Source organism: Apodemus sylvaticus, chromosome 7 (assembly GCF_947179515.1).
Source record: "Apodemus sylvaticus chromosome 7, mApoSyl1.1, whole genome shotgun sequence".
Taxonomy (NCBI): domain Eukaryota; kingdom Metazoa; phylum Chordata; class Mammalia; order Rodentia; family Muridae; genus Apodemus; species Apodemus sylvaticus.
The window spans coordinates 86,514,829-86,534,966 of NC_067478.1; the positions used below are offsets into that span (position 1 = coordinate 86,514,829).

Here is a 20,138-nt window from a genome sequence, read left to right on the forward strand (position 1 = left end):
AAGGGCCTGTTGGGAAATGCATGGCTGTGGTGCTTGGTGAGATACTGTGTTCAGGGTAAGGAATCTTGGAGGGGGAGATGTCCCGGGAGTTGTCCTGAGTGAGTAGGACCAACAAGCAAAGATGAGAATGCAGAGGAAGTGGGGGACCAAAGGAATGCAGGGCGTGGCAACACAGGTGTGCTTGCATGTTCATGTCTGTGTGCAAGCATGCATGTGTGCTTACATGCATGCCTCTCTCTTTTTCTTGTGTGCATGTGTGCATGTGTGCGTGTGTGTGTGTGTGTGTGTGTGTGTGTGTGTGGTGTGCAGACCAAAGGAATGCAGGTGCATGGCAACACAGGTGTGCTTGCATGTTCATGTCTGTGTGCAAATATGCATGTGTGCTTACATGCATGCCTCTCTCTTTTTCTTGTGTGCATGTGTGTGTGTGTGTGTGTGTGTAGTATGTGTGTGGTGTGCATGCACACATGGCATATCAACATTTTACTACTTGTGGTAGGTTGAGAGGAATAAAGAGGGAAGCAGAGTCTAAGGGGGCAGGCCTCATCAGGTATGCCATGGATGGAACCCAGGACATTACATATGCTAGGAAAGTGTTCTTTCACTAAGATTTACCCCAAGCCTGCTTTTATCTTTGTTTTCATCTTTATTTTGAGACTGGGCCTTGGTAAGTTGCCTAGGCTGTCTCTGAACTCATTCTGTAGCCCAATCAGGCCTCGAACTTCTAATCCTCCTATCCTCCTGCCTCAGCATCCTGACTAGCTGGTATCACAGGCATATACCCATAAGACCCAGCTAAGCAATTACCTTCCAGGTAGTTGGGGTGAAGGAACTGGAAGCAGACAACATTGTTAGAGGAACCAACAAGAGAAGTACAGAGGTGGTAGAGGTAGATGCAGGTATGGTTGGGGTGGTGGTTTGGAAGTGGGGAGTAGGACAAGGGCTTGAGATCTGGGAAGCAGATGCTGCCCTTTGCACTAAGCTTGGGGTTTTAGCAGAGGGAGAAGCAGGCAAAGGCTGAACTTAGTCTCTCTCTCTCTTTCTTGCATATGTACATGTGTGCATTTGCGTGTGCATGTACATGTGTGTAATGGGGACAACTGTGTATGCCACAGCATATGTGTGGAGGTCAGAGGTCAACTCTTTTGGCATTGGTCCTCTTCTTCTAGGTGGTGTGGTGGTTTGGATGAGAATGACCTCATAGGTTAATATGTTTGAATACTCCGTTGTTAGTTGGTGGAACTGTTTGGGAAGGATTAGGAGGTGTGGCCATGATAGAGGAGTCAATGGGAGTGGCTTTGAGGTTTCAGAAGAGCAGTGCCAGAGTGTTTCCTTCATCTTCCGCCTGTGAATCAAGATGTAAGGAAGCTCCCAGCTGCTGCTCCAGCCTTCCCTCTACCATCGTCAACTCTAACACTCTGGAATCATAGCCCAAGTGAACTCCTGTGTAAGTAGCCTTGGCTATGATTTCTTATCATAGAAGTAGAAACCCACCTAAGACATACGGATTTGCTGATCAATCTCAGGTTCTCAGGCTTGTGTGGTAAAAACTTTGCCCACTGAGCAATCTTGCCAACCTCCTACTTTAGGTCTTGATACATTTGACATTTACCTGAGGTGCCGACAGATTATTGTATGCGCGTGTTTCTTCCTCAGGGAGGTGGCTGGGAATGAAGCAGCCACTTTTCTCACACTAAAACAGAACAGCAAACTGCACGTGGCACGGGGATTAAATGAGATCCTATACTTGACGTTCTCAGAGTAGCTCCTGGGTGATCACAAACATCAGTGCTGGTTATGGTGTAATTAGACGAGGGATGAGAAGTGCCTCCTGAGTTTGCTGCGGTGCTTGCTGGCACTGGCATTGTGTGCAGTTTGAATGAAGTGGGGGGCAGAGGTGGCTTGTAGTGAGAGGATTGGGGGACTTTGGGCTGAAGTCAGCAAACTGAAGAATCCTTCAATAAGCCTGGCTTACACTGCGGGTGAGGAGGAAGGGGAGCTGTTAGTGCTGTAAAAGTATCTTAGGAGGCTGTGTTCATGCTCCTGCGGGCATTAAAAGCTTTTCTTCACTTTACTGAGTGTTGGCTGTGGTGTGGCTTTTTTTATTTTTTAAATTTTTTTATTTTTATTTTTTTACTTTGGCTTTGGCTTTGGCTTTGCACTTACCAAATCAGGAGCCTGTTGTGTCAGGAAGTTCTGTCTGCTTGGGCTTTGACGCTGCCTGAGCACAGATAGACAAGTTCATCCAGAAGACACTGAATGCAGGATCAAAGAGTTAAATGAGGCAAGTAGCGCTGTTGGGGAGGAAGGCAGGGGTGAGGATAGACGCTGTCCTGGAAGGGGGGGAGCCAGGAGAGGACAAAGGCACAACAACTCATGGTGGGGAGGCTTCCTTCTGTGGAAGAGATGAGTGGGAACAAGGAAATGGAGGGCAGTAAGAGGACAGAGCTGTTGATAGACGAGGGGCAGGGCCATCACCATATCTGGGAACCTGGAGCTGCCGGCAAGCAGCTGGGAAGCCAAGGTAACCAATTCCCCAGGGCTCAGCCCATCTTTTTCTTATTAGCACAGAGTCATAATGGTTGGTCCAAACAGCCACTGGCAGTGCAATAGATGTGACCTATAAAAGCTCACCAGTAAAACTTCTTTATTCCCTCCTTAAAGAGCTGAGACTATCGAGACTCTTCTGTAGCAGGCTTCCGGTGGAGATTAGAAATTAAGGTAACCAGCATCCATACTTGAGGTCACTCCCAAGCTTTCAATAACGCATGGAGGGAAGGCAGACCCTGCTCCAGTTCCCACAGGTGAGCAGGGAACAGGATGCTGCCATCCCTGGAGGGGTGAATCCTGAGAGGAGGCAGCGATGGGTCCTCTGCCGTGTACGCGCATGTACGGGAGCTTCTGCCGTGTATGCGCATGTACGGGAGCTTCTGCCGTGTATGCGCATGTACGGGAGCTTCTGCCGTGTATGCGCATGTACGGGAGCTTCTGCCATGTACGTGCATGTACAGGAGCTTCTGCCGTGTACATTCATGTATGGGAGCCGCCTTCGATCCTGGTGTCCTCTGATGCTGCCACGCCACCAACCTTCACTGCAATTGCTGCAGAGGATGAAGAGCCAGGCGATCATGCAGTATTCTGTTCTCCATAGTCACGCAGTCCTGAGCACTGCATGCCCAGATTCATCCATTTACTAAGATGTGTCAGGCTTCTTCAACCCACTCCTTCAAAGGGCCGACTAGGAGAAAGAAGGGAGGTCACAGATAGGCAGCTGGAGAAATTCATCGAGCTCAAAGGAAGGACGTATAATTGAGATGGGCACTCTGGGAAAGCAAGCAGGCAGGAAGGGAGAATTATCTGGGCATTTAAGGCATGGGGAGCTGAGGACACACAGAGGTACAGGGCAGCCAAGTCTCTGCCAATGGGCCAGGGAGCTGTTTGGGTTCTCAGGCAATCTATGAAAGAGTGCACTGGAACCTAGGAGTCGGAGACGGCCTTCAGGAAGAGATGAGTCTGTAGGGAGAAGAGTCCAGGCTGGGAAGGAGTAGCATAGGTGGGCAACACTGCCCCAGTGGGTGAGGGTGCCGTTTGGCATGACCAACGACAACTCCCAAAGCTTTGGAGCAGCTCAGAGCTAAGCATCCACCTCTGCACGGGCCTGCTCACTAGCGCTGAGCTCACTAACGCAGTGCTATAGCAGGCCGAGCCAAGCCCACCAACCCAAAAGGGAGTCACCCTGTCCAAAGCTGACACACATAGGGATGAGAAGGGGGTAGGGAGTGTGGCATCCAGATGTGCACTGTCACAGGGCTGCCTTTCCGTTGTCAGGGGCCTCAGATTCCAGATGGGGAGGGAGCCCCACAGAGAACGCAATGCTTGGGATTTGAGGGAGAGGCTCTGTGTGAATGCAAAGGCTTTCTTGACATAACAAAGGTGTGCTAAATCTTGCTGGGCCAGAGACACGCTGGACACTACTGGGTCTACAAGGTTTGATATTAGGGCAGGCAGTAGTCCTGACAAGTGTCTGTTAATCTCAACCCTGCCCTTGCTGCTGCCCAGACCTCTCAGCCTCACTGTGGCACTAGTTGACTCCCACACAGGACAGTCCCCAGGGCCACAGGGTGTGCTGGCTCATACTGTTCCTCATTTGGCAGCATCTGGGAGCGGTGAACATTCTGGCCTAGCCCAGTAGCCAGGCCTGAGGGACCCAGTGTGGTCCAGGAGCATCCGCTGCCCATTAAGTCTTGAGCACACTGCTCTCTTCCATCCATCTGGCTCCTCCCCTGGGACTGCTAAAGAACAAGTGTGCTGTTTGGTAACTGCCTGCTGGGGATATGTTCCTTCAGCATCACGGAAGAGCCTGAGCCTCCACCTTGTGGTTTGGCATTCATAGCCCTAGAATTCAGGTCCTACCTTCAAGCGAATTATCTTGGTTCCAATATGCCTGATGCCAACAAAACACCCAGTCAAGCCTCTTCCCAGTCAGTAATTAATCACCATCCAGAACTGAAACTTTCGTGAAATGTGGAGCTTAGGAAGGCTTGGGAGTGGGCATGGGGACTGTGATTGTCAAATACCCATGAGGGCCTCATGGGGAAGGAAAGAGGAGGATTCAGCATCAGGTTCCCACATTCTCCTATTCTGCCTTCCACTGTTCTCTGACTCAGCACGTTAGATGGGGCTCTGGGTATTGGGTGTACAGTGTGTGACACAATTGGCTGGGGCCTGCACATCCCAGTTTTTATGAACACATTGTCTTAATCAGCATAGGATGCGGTACAGTAAGATTGCAAACTGAGCGGCTTAAAAATAGAACTTTTATGTCTCAGTGTTCTCTGGGATGTCTGAGGTCACGGAGCTGGTGGAGTCCTAGTGAGGCCTCTCCTCCTGGTGATAATAGAGGGTCGGGTCATCTTCTCACTGAGTCTTCCGGTAGTAGACAGCAAGTGACTGAGCTTCCTGATCTTTCTTCTGAACGGGACACTAATTCCATGATTTCAGGGCTCCACCCTTGTGACCTCCTGTAACCACAATTAACCCTGAAAGCCCTCCTTCTAAATATTATCACATTGAGAGTTAGGGCTTTAAACATGCACTGGAAAAGAGAACAGCAAAGGAGAAGATAATGAAATGGCGCACTTAACACACCCCTTAGACACATCTTTTTCAAAAAGAAGAGATGGAGTTGTATCTGGAGCTGACCCTCGGATGTGTGCTGCCTCTTGCAACATGGCTGTCACTGTGCCAATTTCTGGAGAGATGGTGCAGCAGCAAAGCCAGCAAGTCTGCGATGTGAACACCCAGGGCAGACACTCGTAAGTTCTAATGTTCACAGAGGGTACGGACTTGGTGTTAGCTTTCCGTCACTGTGAGCATGTTCCTGAGGCCAATCAACTTAAAGGAAGAAAGGTGTGTTCGGGCTGTGGTGTCGGTGACTTCAGCTCTTGGTTGCTTGGTTCCTTTGCTTTAGGCACCACGATGGGGTTCTATGTCATGGTAGAAGCATGTGGCAGAGAAAGCCACTTTGCTCAGATGGCCAGGAAGGAAAGATATGGGCAGCTAGGGTCATTGTCACCCTTCAGTGACCTAACGTTCTCCCACTATGATCTGCCTCTTGAAGTTCCACTAGCTCTCAGTAGACTCAGCCTCCGGGGCACACTTCAGATCTAAACCTTATAATGTTTTGGGGGAGGTTAGTTTAGTGATTAGTTTATTACAAGTAATGAATGAAATATCTAGTAGATGTTAATAGTTAATAGGATGTATGTCTCTAGCTGGAAAATCTCATTAGGGTGTGGTGTGTGCTAGGATTGGGGAGCAGAGACCTGGGGTTTTTCAGAGCTCCAGAATCCAGCCTGTTACTCTTAGTGTCTCAGGGTTGGCTTACCTTGGTGACACTTCCTTGAAAGCCCCCATAACATGAAAGGATCTCTGCCTGCTACACCCTCTTGTTCGTCCAAGTTCTGGGAGGACAGATCAAGCCAACCCGAGACCACCCCCTCTTCCATCGCTTGCCAGCTCTGAAAGCATGGGGAGGCTCAAGACTTGTCAGACCCATTCCTTCTCATCCTTTGAGAAGACAAGACACTGGTCTCAGCGAGTTGAGAATGAGATTGTAACGTGCCCACTAAACGCACTATGGTTTCTGGTACACGGCGCAGCTCTACCTTGGATCCAGGATCTCCTGCGCAATCTGCTGGACTGCCAGTTCCTTGTTGTTATAGATCTCTTCCCCAGGCTCTGGGGCCAGTCTAGCTGTTGCTATGTAATTTTCACCGTAGAGTTTGTTTCTTGGTATCAAATCTTATGTGGAGTCAATATTCCATAACCGATGGATGTGAAGTTTTGACGGTCAGCACTGACATGGGGCGACACACCGCCTGTCTGCTTTTAGAAGGAACATCATCTGTCCCTTAAGGGACATGATTTGGGACTCATTCCTTTCTATTACAGCTTGCTTACGGTCTCAAGTTGTGATCCTAGTGTGACACGGTGCGACTGTTTCTATCTCTGATTCCCATGGTGCTGTCTCATTCTGAGTCATATATCTGTCCAGTGAGACTATAATGTGAATACTGACCAATGTCAGAACATCCCCAAGTTCTCCCATTCATAAGGAATGTGGACATGGAAGGGCTTTTCAGTCTTCCCACTTACAATTCTTTGGCCACCCCTGTGGGTGGCCAGCGACTTCATGTGTGCTTTTCTAGTTAATGTGTCTACCTCATTGTCTGGGTCTCGGGACTCACCTTCCCTGCTTGCCCGAGCCTACCCTGTGAATGTGAAATTGAGTTTACATTGTTCGCTGGGAGCATGCATATAAATAAATCCTCAAGTCGGAGGGAAAAATGCGTTGTCACGTTCCCTGCCATGTCCTGGTATTTTCTTTGTGAGATTGTACATAGGACAGAGAGCCTAGAGCCTGCGCCGTGAAGGTACAGGGATGATCTCAGAGTCATAGTGATGGAAATCCAATTAGCACCAAGTCCATATCCCTGTGAACATGAGAACTTAGGGACACTTTCCCCCCGTCCACCTTGCCTTTGCCACTCGGGGCCAATGATACGTTTGATTGCCTGTTTTATAATTACTTTATTGAGGTTAAAAATTCATCCCCTGCATAATTCACCCACCAAAAGCATACAGTTCAATGGTTTTTACTGTACCCACAGTTGCCTCACAATCCCAGGCGACTGTTCCTCTGATCTGTGTCTCTATGGATTCACTTTGTCTAGATATTCTTGTATTGACAGACCCACCCACCTAATGCTGTTAAGGTTCATTCACATTGCTGCATGTGGAAATATTTTATTAAACAGTAATAATGCACCGTAATAGGGAAGTATCGTCTCCCTCGCCCCTCGGTTGATGGACATTTGAACCATTTCCCCCGTTAGTCTTTGTGAATAACTGCTGCAAGTGTTTACATAAAAGCCAGTTTACAGCTCCCCCAGGAAGTAAGAATTTCAGTGGTTAGCATTACTGAGTGCCGCTAGATGCGAGTGCCTACTAGATGCATTGAGTTTGTCCCAGACTTCTCACAGGAGGCCAAGGAGTAGCTTTGCTCCTCAGTTTTCAAGTGAGGAAACAGATCCAGTAGCTAATATGGGTGGAGCCTGATTCTCCGTGATTCCCTTCACATTGCAACCTGAGGCTAGGCCGCTACTCGTACTATATCGCTGCAAGTCACCCACACTGGTTAAGTCCAGATGATGGGTTCCTGACAGCCATTACCTGAACTGAATCCCTCCGCTAACGGCTGAGTTCATCTTTACTATTCCAATGCTCAGTGAAGAAAAGATATTCTGAGACGTTTCATGGCTCACCCGGGACACATGACTCATGGGCACCAGAGACTGGAGAGTGAACATTGCACAGGACTCTACAGCTGCTTCCCTGCTCCCACAGCTGTCTCTCACAAATGCACAGCCTTCTCTTTCCTCAGGGAGTTTCTTGTAGCCCTAGAATTCCATTTCCAAAAGGGTAGTGAGCACATGCCTTTCTGTGCCCGTGTCTCTGAGGGTATTTTGGCACCTGGGACCAAGGACCTCAGACAGGTAGGACCCCTGGTGGCCGGTTGTGGTACTGCATCATTCCTCTGGAGCTTATGCCCTAGAAATTCATTGCTGTCTGTGAATAGAGACTGAAGCGTGCAGGGAATTCACTCTTGAGAGTTCTGTGGATGTCGAGGTGGAAAGGGATTTGGGAAGCTTCTTGGAAAAGGAAGGTGGCAGTGTGGGGCGAGTGGAGAAGGAGGACGGATGGGCAATAGTGATGGGTGTCGTATCAACTGTCTCCGTATGGTTACCTGCCCACAGCTGCTATCTTGGATGACCCCATGGAGTGCAGCAGAGGGGAAAGGCTCTCCATCACCCTGGCCAAGAACCGCATCAACCGCGCACCAGAGAGGCTGGGGAAGGCCAAGGTCGAAGTGGACATCTTTGAGCTTCTCCGAGACAGCGAGTACGAAACTGCAGAGACCAGTACGTAGCATGGATAGGCTGGCAGAGGAAGAGTTGGTGGTGGGCATGTGCCAGGCCTCTGATACCATGTGTCCAGGGGTGGGAGAGAGTTACACACTAGGAAGGCCTGTGGGAATCTCAGTCCAGATGAGACTCCTAGGTTTTGTTGTGAATCATGAATTGGATAGAATATTAATTCATCAAGTAATACATCCATCCATTCATTTATCCATCTATTCATTCATTCATTCATTCATTCATTCATTCATTCATTCATATCCTGGACATTTTCTATACAGATACTTGAACAAAGGTTTGTAGATGATTGGGAAAGAATGCAGGCAGCTAAAGGGAGCTTACCCATTGGCACCTTCTTCCTTACTGCCATCCCGCCCTCCTTTGCTCCTAACCCCCACTTCCGTCTCCTTTCCTTTTTTCCTTCTCTTTTAGTCTTTACTAGTTTGCCACTGAGATAGGCTTTCACTTTGTAGCCCAGGCTAGTCCAGAGCTAAGTACATAGCCCAGGCTAGCTTTGAATCACAGTTCTCCTGCCTAAGGAGTCACCTGGCTCTGCCTTATCTTCTTGTGCTGAAGGCAGCAATGTAGGAAGATGCTGTGTCTTGGAATGGAGTATGGCTGTTTTCTCCAACTGAGGTATTCAGCCTATCTGTACCTCAGTTTACTCATCAATAAAATGGGAGTTCTAGGTTCTACTTTGCAAATCTTGCATATTTGTTCTGAGGTTCACATGAGTTAAAAAAATAGGAGAATTCCCTGTGAGTTGTAGGGTTTTATAGACACACGGGGTGGGTCCCATGTGCTGGAAGCCTCTTTTGCATCTAACAATATATGAGAATTACACGCTGTTTCCTCTCTTTTAGGGGGAAAATGATGCTCAGAGGTGTGGGATAATCAGCCCGAGCACAGAGCTAGTCTGTGCACAATCTGCCGCACCGCACCTCCCTTGCGGTCCTCTGTCTGGTGCTGGCATTGCCTTGTGACTTAGCCTCAGCTAGTGAGCCCCTGCTTTGCATCCAAGCCAGAAATAAACAGTTCTGGTACAGAAAGGAAAGCAACGAGCTATTAGTCAACTTTCTGCTTCTCGGTCCAAGTGCCAGAGACCTCAACTTAAAATGAGGAAAGGCTTGTTTAGCTGCAGTTTTATCAGGTCTGCGTCTGTGACTGAGCATCATGGAGAGGCTTGTGTTAAAGTTGCCCACCTCGTGGTACCCAGGAAGCAAGAGGAGATGGGAAGAAAGGAAAGGAGGCGCCAATGCCCCTGTAAGGACACGCCCCCAGTGACCTCACTCCCTTCTACTAGGCCCCACTTCCGATCACCACGTGATGGCCAAGCCTTCACCTTTGAAGGACATCCGCACCCCAACTGTAGCAAGGGATGCTCAGCCCGGACACGTGATGACATCATTTTTATAAGACTCTGGGGAGTCCCCTTCTCTTCCTTGTCCAACCCAAAACCAAGTGAATAAAAGAAAAGAACAACTTGTGTAACTACTGGTGTTAGACACCGGATCCTCCCCAGGAGAGGATGCAGCATTGCTCTATTGCTCTAGTCTGGGCTGTTAGGGCTTCAAGAAAGGGAACAGGTTCTCACTGGTTTAAGTACAGAAGATGATGGGGAGGCAGGCAGTGGTGCCCAGGCCCACCAGCTCTCTCTCTCTCTCTCTCTCTCTCTCTCTCTCTCTCTCTCTCTCTCTCTGTGTGTGTGTGTGTGTGTGTGTATGTGTGTGTGTGTGTATGTGTGTGTGTGTCTTTGCCTCTGCGTCTCCTGTGTTCTCTCTCTTTAGCCCTCCTTGTCCTGATGGGCCCAGGCTCTTCCCTAAGCTGGGTCTCCTCTCCCATCCATCATACACTATCTCATCATGGCTGCCCAGGATGATGCCCTCTGATGCTTCACCCTGGAGCTTTTATTGAGTGTTTCCTCTATGATTCAGGATCCTCACATTGGGAACTGTGTTGTAAAGAAGAGAGATAGGACCTCTGGACTGGTGGGACTTATAGCCCCCTCAGAGTATACACAGCATCAGCCTTCCCTAGTACCGCTTTTTATGATGCATTTTTATTAAACTTTTGAGAATTTCGTGCATGCATACAATGCATTTTGATCGTATTTATCCTCATAATCTTCTTCTTCCTAATTCTGTTTCCATCACACCCCACTCTTCCCAACTCCGTGTCTTTTGTTTACCAATAATCCACGGGGAGTCCAGTTTGTGCTGCTTTTGTGGGGAAGGGTGTGGGGGCCATTATCTGGAGCTTGGCCAACCAATCAGGGGCCACACCTCTAAAGACAACTGACTCTCCTTCCCCTCACACCATTAACTACCCAAACCTCCTCAGCAGGGAGAGAGGCTTGTGAGCCCCTCCTCCCTCCATGCTGGCTTGATCTTATGTAAGTCTTGCTCAGGCCCCACAGTTGTGAATTCATGAGTGCAGCTGCCCCGCCATGTCCAGATGACACAGCTTTGCTCTGCCCCTCCCCCCACTCTTGTCTCCCATGGAGTCTTCTGCTTATTCTTTCCTGATGTTCCTCCCCAGAGCCTTGAAGGGAGGAATAGGACGTAGATCTCCCCACGTAGTACCTGGTCCTTTGGAAACCCAAAGAGAAAGAGCTCATCCATCGGGAATGCTCGTCTTGCTTTGTGGTCAGTCTCACAGGACACTGGTGTTCGCCAGACTGCAAGCAGATGTTGACTATCCTTGGGGGAACAGTGTCCTTTCAGTAGCTGTGAGTAGCATGCATGTCTCCAGAACAGGGTGTGGTGCATCCTGTATAAAAAAAAATTCATTTATTCATTCAATTAGTAAATAAATATTCAGCAAGTGCCTATTGCCCCTGATTCTAGCCAACAAGAATTTATCAGGGAAGATGTCACAATTAATGTCCAGGACAACAAAAGGAAGACAGATGATTGCTCAAGATCTTCCAAATAGAATCAGAATACCAATAATTTCTCACGAGTCTCCTAGTGTGGTCTGTGAAGTTTCGTCACTTAGGTATCAGACAAGGGTCTGGATTTCTTCATAACTCTTTGAAAACCAACTCTCCTCTCCTGCCCTCAGTTCTTCAGGGCCTCCCCAGCAGGACTCAAAGCATATGTGCCTGTTGTGGATGGCGTCATTGGCGGGAAGAAATTTCCTCTCCCAGTGACCCGTGCAGCCTGCCTTGGTAAAGTCAAGGCATCTAAAATATGAAGCCAGATGAATCAGGGAGTAAAGGAAATTGATATCTTTATTCTTCTTTGCAGGGCTTTGGACATCTTTTTAATGTCCTTTTAGGCACTGAGTATTTTATTAGCGAGTGGCCTTCGCTTCAGCTTTTATATCCATGTGTTTGAGGCAAGCTTCAGATGCTTCTGGACTGGTCTACCCCCAGGGGTCTTTCATCTGGAGTCAGAGTGTATCACCATTACAGGTTTTAAACACCACCTAGATATTTCTTTGAAAGGTCACGCCTAGTTTCTTTTCTATATTCAGGGAAGGGAACAGGTGGATGGTGGGTTCGTGCAGTGGGCTAAAGGGAGATGAGCAGTCTCTCCGGTGTCCGTGGCAATACTGGGAAAAGATAGGTAGATTCAGAACAGGATCCTTGGGTGGAGGAGGCCAGCCACTCTGACCCCTATTTAGGAAGAGGTCTAAGTGGTATGACAGTTAGGATTGTGGGTTCGAGAACTGGATTGAGCAGAGAGCGCTACCTGTGTGGTGTGGAAAGGGCTATTTAGCCATTTTTATGCCTTGGATTTGCTAATGTGTCAGATGATAGTTACAGTCATGCTGTCTCATCAGAGCGGTCCATGCGACAGTGTAGGTGACACATGCCCTTGGTGGTTGCCACCTGAGTCGTCAGCAAGCTATAGCTTTGGTTGTTTGATTATTTTTGCTCCTGTCTCATCTGTGCACGCTATCGCTATCACCTCTTCTCTCCTGTTTCCAAGCTCAGCTGTCCCCAAGGGCAGGCTCCCTCTCTCTCCCAGGCTTTTCTCAGGAGACTTGCTTAATGTCAACATCCTTCATAATTGGACGTTCCCATTTTCTTTCCCGTTTTCTCCGCGTTTGATGCGCCTGACAGCTCTGAGCCTTTGAAAGTTGTGGTGGGTCACCTCATACCAGTTGCTGGTCTGCACCTCAGTCTGAGATTTCCCTGGGCTAGTGGTCCAGGTCTGATTTTCATTGCTAATTGAAGACATTTGCATGGATCCAGGGCCTTGGCTGACTCCCCCAACCCCTCACTCATCTCCCAGTGGCCAGGGACCCTGCTTCAAGGAGATGAAAGAGACTGCTAGTGAAATATTTGGTTAGGCAAAGTTGAGGCTGTGATTGAAGTTGGGACTTTAGCAATTCAACAGGGCTATTTGGTCTTACTGAAGTAATAGGTGCTTTGCAAAGAGCTCTGAACATTGCACACTTAATGAATCACACTCAGGGTGGGCCAGCCAGTCCAGGGAAGTGGAGGTTATTTTGAGAATCAAAGATGAGGGAGTGTAACGAAGATGAAGATGCTAGCATCCTCTGTTCGCCGAGCACAAGGCTCAGAGATGGAAAGTATCACACAGGGCATTAATTAACAGCCAACCTGGAAGCTGGGAAGATACGAGGAGAAAAAAAAAATCAACCCTGTTCTGTCTGGTTCACATGGGCAGGTTTTCATCCAGTAGGTTTAAAGTGAGGGTCACTTACACAGCTTCCACCAACACTCATGGGACTCCCCCGACCTCTGCCCTTTACCACCATTGCCTCAGGCTTCCAGATATTTGATTTGCTAACTCCCCCTGCACAGCTCACAGATCTGAAGTGAAAAGAATAAACAAGACCTATTAAGCCATCTCCTCCCCACCCCGAGCTCTCTCGGCCCTTCCGGCTTCCCTCTGCAGCTTACTGCCATCTCTCCATCACAGCCTTCCGTCTGCAAGGAGCCCCTAACAGGCATCAGATTTTGATACCCTCTCTCCATAGATCGCTCTGTCTCCTGTGGCGAATGTATTAGGTTTAACTGAGCACCTCCCCTTTGTCACTCAGCTATCCGCAGGCACTGTCACTATGTAGCCAGAGCTAGTTTGAAGCCTAATTTACTGTAGAGCTGGAAGCAGGGGCCTTCCTGTCAACCCCTCCTCACCTCTGCTTGTTTCTGTGAGGCGAGCATACCATCCACGGCCCACACCGTCTCCCTTTGATATCTAGAAGGCTCACCGGGGAACCAGGACCAAGGAAGGCTCCAGCGTTCCTGGCACAGGATGTGTGTCTGATAAGTTCTGACCCCATCTGCAAGTCCACACTTCCTAGGCTTCCAGCATTCATGAAGGCTTGGGGTCATGACCTCCAGGGACTCAAGGTTCCCCCAAGATGAGTCCAAAGCTTCTGGAGTGACTGCTCAGTGGTAGAGTGCTTGCTATCTCTGTAATTCCGGTGCTTGGGAGGTGGAGGTGAATAGATCCTAAGCTCAGGGCCAGTCAGTCTAGACTGCTGTTTGCTGAGTTCTGGCCCAGCAAGAGACATTATCTCAAAACAGAACAAGATGGACCATGCCTGAGAAACAAGACCCAAGGTTGACTTCTGGTCTCCATGAGCATGTGTGGGCAACACACACACACACAGAGAGAGAAAGAGAGAGACAGAGAGAGAGAGAGAGAGAGAGAGAGAGAGAGAGGATAAAGAGAAGCTAGAAAAACACGCAAGTTGTGAGGAGCCATGCAGCAAACATTCCTTGCTCTGCTGTCTGAGATCACTGCGTCTCTGGTGCACAGCATGGGCTCAGTAACACACGGGATGGCAGAGCTCAGAAACAATCTGGTCCTAGCTTCTTAAGTAACTGAGGCTCCTGGTCTTTTCAAGGAAGAAGCTAAGGAGTACCCATTCTTCAAAGTGACGTAAGTCTTAGGTGACTTCTAAAGGTGTTGTCAGAGAGTGGCTCAGACCGCGCATCCATCATACATCGGAGCTAGGACATAAGCCAGGTGGTCCATCAGGTGAAACGCTAGGCAAAGCCTTGGGGGTGTTCCATAGGTGAAGAGACCTAGCACCCCAGTAGATGGTACATTAGCCAGAGCCAAGGCTTGAGCCTGGAGAGCAGGGGTACAATGGAGAGACGTGACTGATGGACATGTGTCTTTTACAGAGTCTACAGCAGGCACAGTTGATGGTCAGATGTGAAGGTCAGTAGAGGCCAACACTCCCATTCAGAGCTGGGGTCACTGGTATGCCCCAGAATTCTAACCTTGGTTCTACCACATCTTCAGCTCAGGCCTTATTTCTCTAAGTCCTTGTGGGCAAAGAATCAGAATTCTCTGGAAACGGGCATGCCCAGCACTCTCCCTTCCTGAGGTTAGTGGGGGTGGGGTAGGTGAGAATGGGAGTCTTTAACATACTCGGATTAGTGCACAACCTGGTGGGAGCTCTCAGCAACTTATATCCATTTTTGCAAAGCCTAGATTCATGCCTCACCCTCAGTGGTGATGTGCCTGCCAGCCGGGTGCCTGGCACGTGGGAAGCCCCAGAGAATGGTGTTGTTCCTTCGCCAGTGGTTTGTGACTATTAGGGAAGGAGGTGGTGATGGCGGTGGTTTCTGGAACTAGGCCCTGCTGTGGTGCATGATGGTTTAGTGAGCTGTCCTCTTCCCACACAGCTCAGCCAGCAAATCCACTTCACTCAGCCCACTGACCACCTTGGGGAATAGGAGCTGGGGCGTATCTCTGAAAGCCTTGGTGCAGGAGGAGACTATGTGTCAGAGGAAACAGAGGCAGTCGCTGCCTGATTGTAGGGCAGTCTGGGCCTCTTGATGTGCTCTGCGTGTGAGAATAAAGAGGCACCTGTGCCTTGCTGCTCTCTGGTTTGATGCCAAGACCTGAGTCATCTCTAGTGTTTTCTGTCTCCTGGCCCTGTGAAACTGGGATGTTTGGCACCTGAGGGTAGCTGAGTGGCTCATCTAGAGCTACCTTGCCAGGGACAAGGCCCTCCATTCAGTGGCCTCTGGATTAACCCCTCTGGACCATATGCCTCACCACCAGCCATCCCCATCTCATACTGCTCCTATGGGCTTGGGCTTGGGCCCAGCTCCCTAGATGGATGTCAGAGCCACAGAGAAGCCTCTCATGGGGCTGCGACAGCACTTCATGGTCTTCTGTTCTCTTAGCTGATTTAACAATTGCTTTATGGTTCCTCTGCTGCCTGGAAAACAGTTGCCCTGACTGCATCCATACATCTTTCTGTATCCTCATTCTCCTGCTCCCCTGGAAACAGAGTTGGGGCATCTGTTTCCCTTCCTTGATGCCTCTCCCAGCCACTTCTCAGTGCCCTCACTCTGGTGGCCTTGGCCTGTGAGACTCGTGCCCGGAAGTTTGAGAGATGAATTTTTTTGTGGCAATTCCCCCTCCATCTCGAGGATTCCCAAGCCATGCTGCTGATGGGATGACCATCCTATCTCCCTGGACTCATCTTGGACCACCGCAGTTCAAGAGAGCAAGTATCTGGTGAGCAACCGCTTTCTGCCAGGTCTGAACAAAGATCCCCATGCCCTCAAGGGTTTAGAACCCAGTGATGTCAACAGATACATGGATGTGGGTCTGGAGAGCTCAGAAGGACAGGCCCAGGAATTCAACTCCTGAAGCCTGATATGTTTAGAACTCAGAACTTTTGAGACTATAGAAAGTGCACATGGTACATATGCCAGACACCAAAGCATGTCTCCACATGCAAACAAATATATTTAATAGTCACACATTACACAGTTTGAATAACTGTTGGATGAAATGCTTGGGACCAGAAGTGTTTCCTGGTGGCGGTGGAGGTGAGGATTTGAACAATGTTCACGTGGACATTGGTAGTTGAGAATTCCTAACAATCACTCTATCCGAAATCCCAAGTCTCAAGTGTTTGGAGCATCATGCCAGGGCTCAAAAAGTTTCTGATAGGATTTAGGATTTTTGGATTAGGGCTGCTTAGCTGATAAATAGCTGCACATCTGTCTACTTAGATGAGATTTTACCACCTATTTTGAGGTAACACATCCAAATTTGGGATTATGACCTTCTGTAAGAATTTATCTTTAGAAAAAAATCCCTCTGCTGAAAGCCATCACAAGTATGCTTGGGGCAGAAGCTGGCTAGGCGTTTAGAGGCCGAGGGAATCGCCCAGTTTCTACAGGCAGCTGGGTCAGATGCAAGACACAGATGCTTTCTTGCCTTGGGGCAGGATCTGAGCTGGGTGCTGGAGGATCAATATGAGTTTCCCTGAGCAGAAGAGCAAAAATCTAGACCATGGCAGGCAGGGAGTGCTAAAGAACCCTATCTTAGAGAAGTCTTTTAAAGTAGATCAAATAGCTGACCATGGAAACTAATTATATAGAAAAGCAGCTAAAATATTTTAATAGTGATATATTAGTATCTATGATTTTTTAATGTATTCATAGGCAAGCCCAGCGTTGGGTCTAACCACTAGAACAAGGTTGAACTAGTCATGAATATAAATGACGTTTGTGATGGGATATGAAAACATCGGTAATTTCTGCTAGTGACAAAGGCGCATGTACTGCAAATATACCATGCTTTATTATACACATTGAAAGCAAAGAAAATGTTACATCTCAGCGAGGTTTATAGAAAGGGATGAACAACAACAGCACCACTACCACCAGCACACACACACACACACACACACACATACACACACACACATACACACACACATACACACACACACATACACACACACACACAGTCTCTCTCTCATCACACACACACATGCACACAAACACACACACACTCACCATACACATGCACATACACACATGAACACACATACATACACACCCTCACCATACACACGCACACACACAGACACACAGAGACAGACAGATAGACACACATACTCACCATACACACATACACACACACAGAGTTTTTCTCTCATTACACACACACACATACATACAGATACTCACCATACACATATGCATACACACATGCATACACACGTACACACACTCTCAATACACACACACATAGACAGATACACACACACACACATACACACACAGTCACACACTCACCCCTTCCCACCCCTGACTGCTCATCATAGAACACAGGTCAGGTAGGAACAGCTGATTTAGGCACAACTAACCAGTCAGAGGAAGCCTAGAGGAGGAAGACAGAGTCAGGAACAGTGCGGAAAGAGGCACGGGGGCTGCGAAGGCAGGATGACAGGCAGATCAGACCTCTTAAATTTTACTTGTCATCAGGAGATTTTTTTTTATCACATTCCTTACAACATATTATAAAAAGAATACATGCTCATTACAGAGAGCGAAGGAATAAAAAAAGAAAACCACAGAACATTCTCGCTGCCAAGGCAGTGTCATGTAACATTCCAGTTAATTGCATTCTCTGTGGAAGGCTGTGGTTTAGGAGTTAGTCCTAGAGCCAGGGGTCAAACTGCCCAATCTGCACTCTATTCCTCAGTTTCTTCATCTTGTTTTTGTGTCTGTAAAGTGAAGGTGCCAGCCATTGTACCTGTTTCATCAGGTTGCTTTAGAATTACATAAATCCATCCCTAAGATGTTCTCTGAGCAGGCCGTAATTATCTCCTGGTAACCGTTGGCACTAATCATGTTTTCCTTGGCTCATTCTTCAATACATAACTAGCCCCGGTATTGGCTTAGCCTGAGCTTTGTGTAGATGCGCATATAATTTTACATCCTACTTAATTCTCTTAATATTTTTACATAAATAATCATAATGCTATTATTAACTGTTCTGATATATCTAAAATGCCTAAATATCATTCTGTTTGGGCATATGACCCACTCTTTATAGCTGTTCCTTGGTGGTTAGACATTTAGTTTATTTCCAGTTTCCCATGAGAAGAGTCAAGAAGGCTATAGAACAGCTAAGCCATGGCTACTTGATGTGCTACTCTAAGGGCTGGAGAGCGCCTGGACACAGAAGACAGACCAGAGCAGCAGATCAATGTTTTATGATTATGGCTAACCCTGCAGCATAGAGAAAGAATTGGAGCAGAGTTGAGCATAGTCTGAGCGTGTCCCTGGAGACAGAACCCCTAGGAAGTGAGGTCAGATTGGCAGAGCCTAGTGAGACGGGACGTGTGGGAGAATCAAGAGGGACCGTAGCTTTGACCTCCAGGAGCTCAGGGAAGTGAAGCGCAGTGGTTAAGAACATGAGCTTTGATGTCAGATGGACCTCTAAGGTCAAACCTGGCTCAGCTGTACATTACCCATGTGAGCTTGAATAAGTTACTTATATACTACGCCTTCATTGCCACAGCTGTAAAGTGGGAATAAAGTGAATTGTCCTCAGGGGAGGAAGAGGATTGGCAAGAGCTGACAGAGGAAGATGGAGGAGCACAGTGTGGGAAGATGGACGAATAAGAAAAAGTATAATGATGTATTTGTATGAAAACACTATAATGAAACCCATCACGCCGTGGCTAACTTTAAACCGTAACACAGCTGGGGTGATGGATCAGCAGGAAAAAGCCCTTACTGCTCTTGCAGAGGACCTGAGTCGGATTCCTGGCATGGGTGTTGGATGGCTCACGACCATCTGCAATTCCTGGGAATCCGACGCCCTCTCAGACCCAGGCTGTTTGGTGGAAGAGTCCACCACGCTCAGACTATGCTCAACTCAGCCATGCTGAGTAGGAGGGGCCGGAGGGCAGGGGCCTTGACTAAGACCAGAAGGTGCTTAGACCTTGATTTGGTACTCAAGGTATAAGCCAAATGGTAGGGTCATCTGGGCAAGTGCAGGCAGAGAGAGGCGTGGGTAAAACCCGGATTAAGCAAATAACAAAGAAAGAGCCATTAGGCAAGGGAGAATGTCAGAGACTAGATGAGAAGCAGCGTTGGACAGTGTTATGAAACCCCAGAGAACAGCATCGCCAGCTTGTTATATGCTAGGAAAGAGAGTCGGATGAGAACCAGTGCGGGCGGTGATGATTTTAACAAAAGTCAAACGAGGTGGGCTCAGAGAGAGACCTCGGTAAGCGTGGAGGGACTGTAGTGGGGGAGGGAGCTGGGAAAGGTGTGGCTGGAGAGAGTCAGATTGAATCCCAAAGCTGACTCTGGCCTTGACCTGTGTGTCACCTAACATCGGGAGGGAGGACTCCTCTTGAAGGCTGCCGTGCTGGGATGATACTGAAGGCATCCAGCAGGCAGCAGGAGCTACAGTCAGGCACGAGAAGGCTTGCATTCGTCTGAGGCTCAGCCAAGGTCAGGCCTGGCCACTAGGCTCTAATGCCCCTGGGGATGGGCACACTTAGGACTGTTGAGTCTTCTGCGGCTTTGAGACTTTGGAGCCCACAGGTAAAGAGAGGTTTTAGAAGACCCAAAGTTCAGATGGTACACCACAACTCTGTGATTTGAACCATGGAGTCCTCCCCTGGTATCTGCACCCCATGCAGTTGACCCCATGGCTTTTGATGGTTAGGACTCTCTCCATAGGAAGGAGCCTTGGGCTTCAGGCATGGTGTGGTGGCTTCCTCCACACACCAGCATGCACACCAGCTTTCCTCACTTGCAGTTTCTGGGCCTGGGAAATGAGTTCTGTCATGAATTAGAGAGAAACGTGTATGGAGCTGGGGTTTCAGTTGTGGATGAAGTGTCAGATTGTACGGTGGAGAGCCTCCTTATGCAGCCAAGGATGGCATGCGGGC

The 20,138-nt window shown here is 48.5% G+C and overlaps 1 protein-coding gene across 1 annotated transcript in view; it reads left to right on the plus strand.

The window, feature by feature from the left end:
- The window catches only part of Grik4 (glutamate ionotropic receptor kainate type subunit 4), a 436,861-nt gene that overhangs the window by 256,600 nt on the left and 160,123 nt on the right, over positions 1-20,138 (plus strand). The window contains exon 4 of the mRNA XM_052188602.1: positions 8,319-8,483. Within this exon, the coding sequence (XP_052044562.1) occupies positions 8,319-8,483 (165 nt within the window). The remainder of the gene's footprint in view (positions 1-8,318; positions 8,484-20,138) is intronic.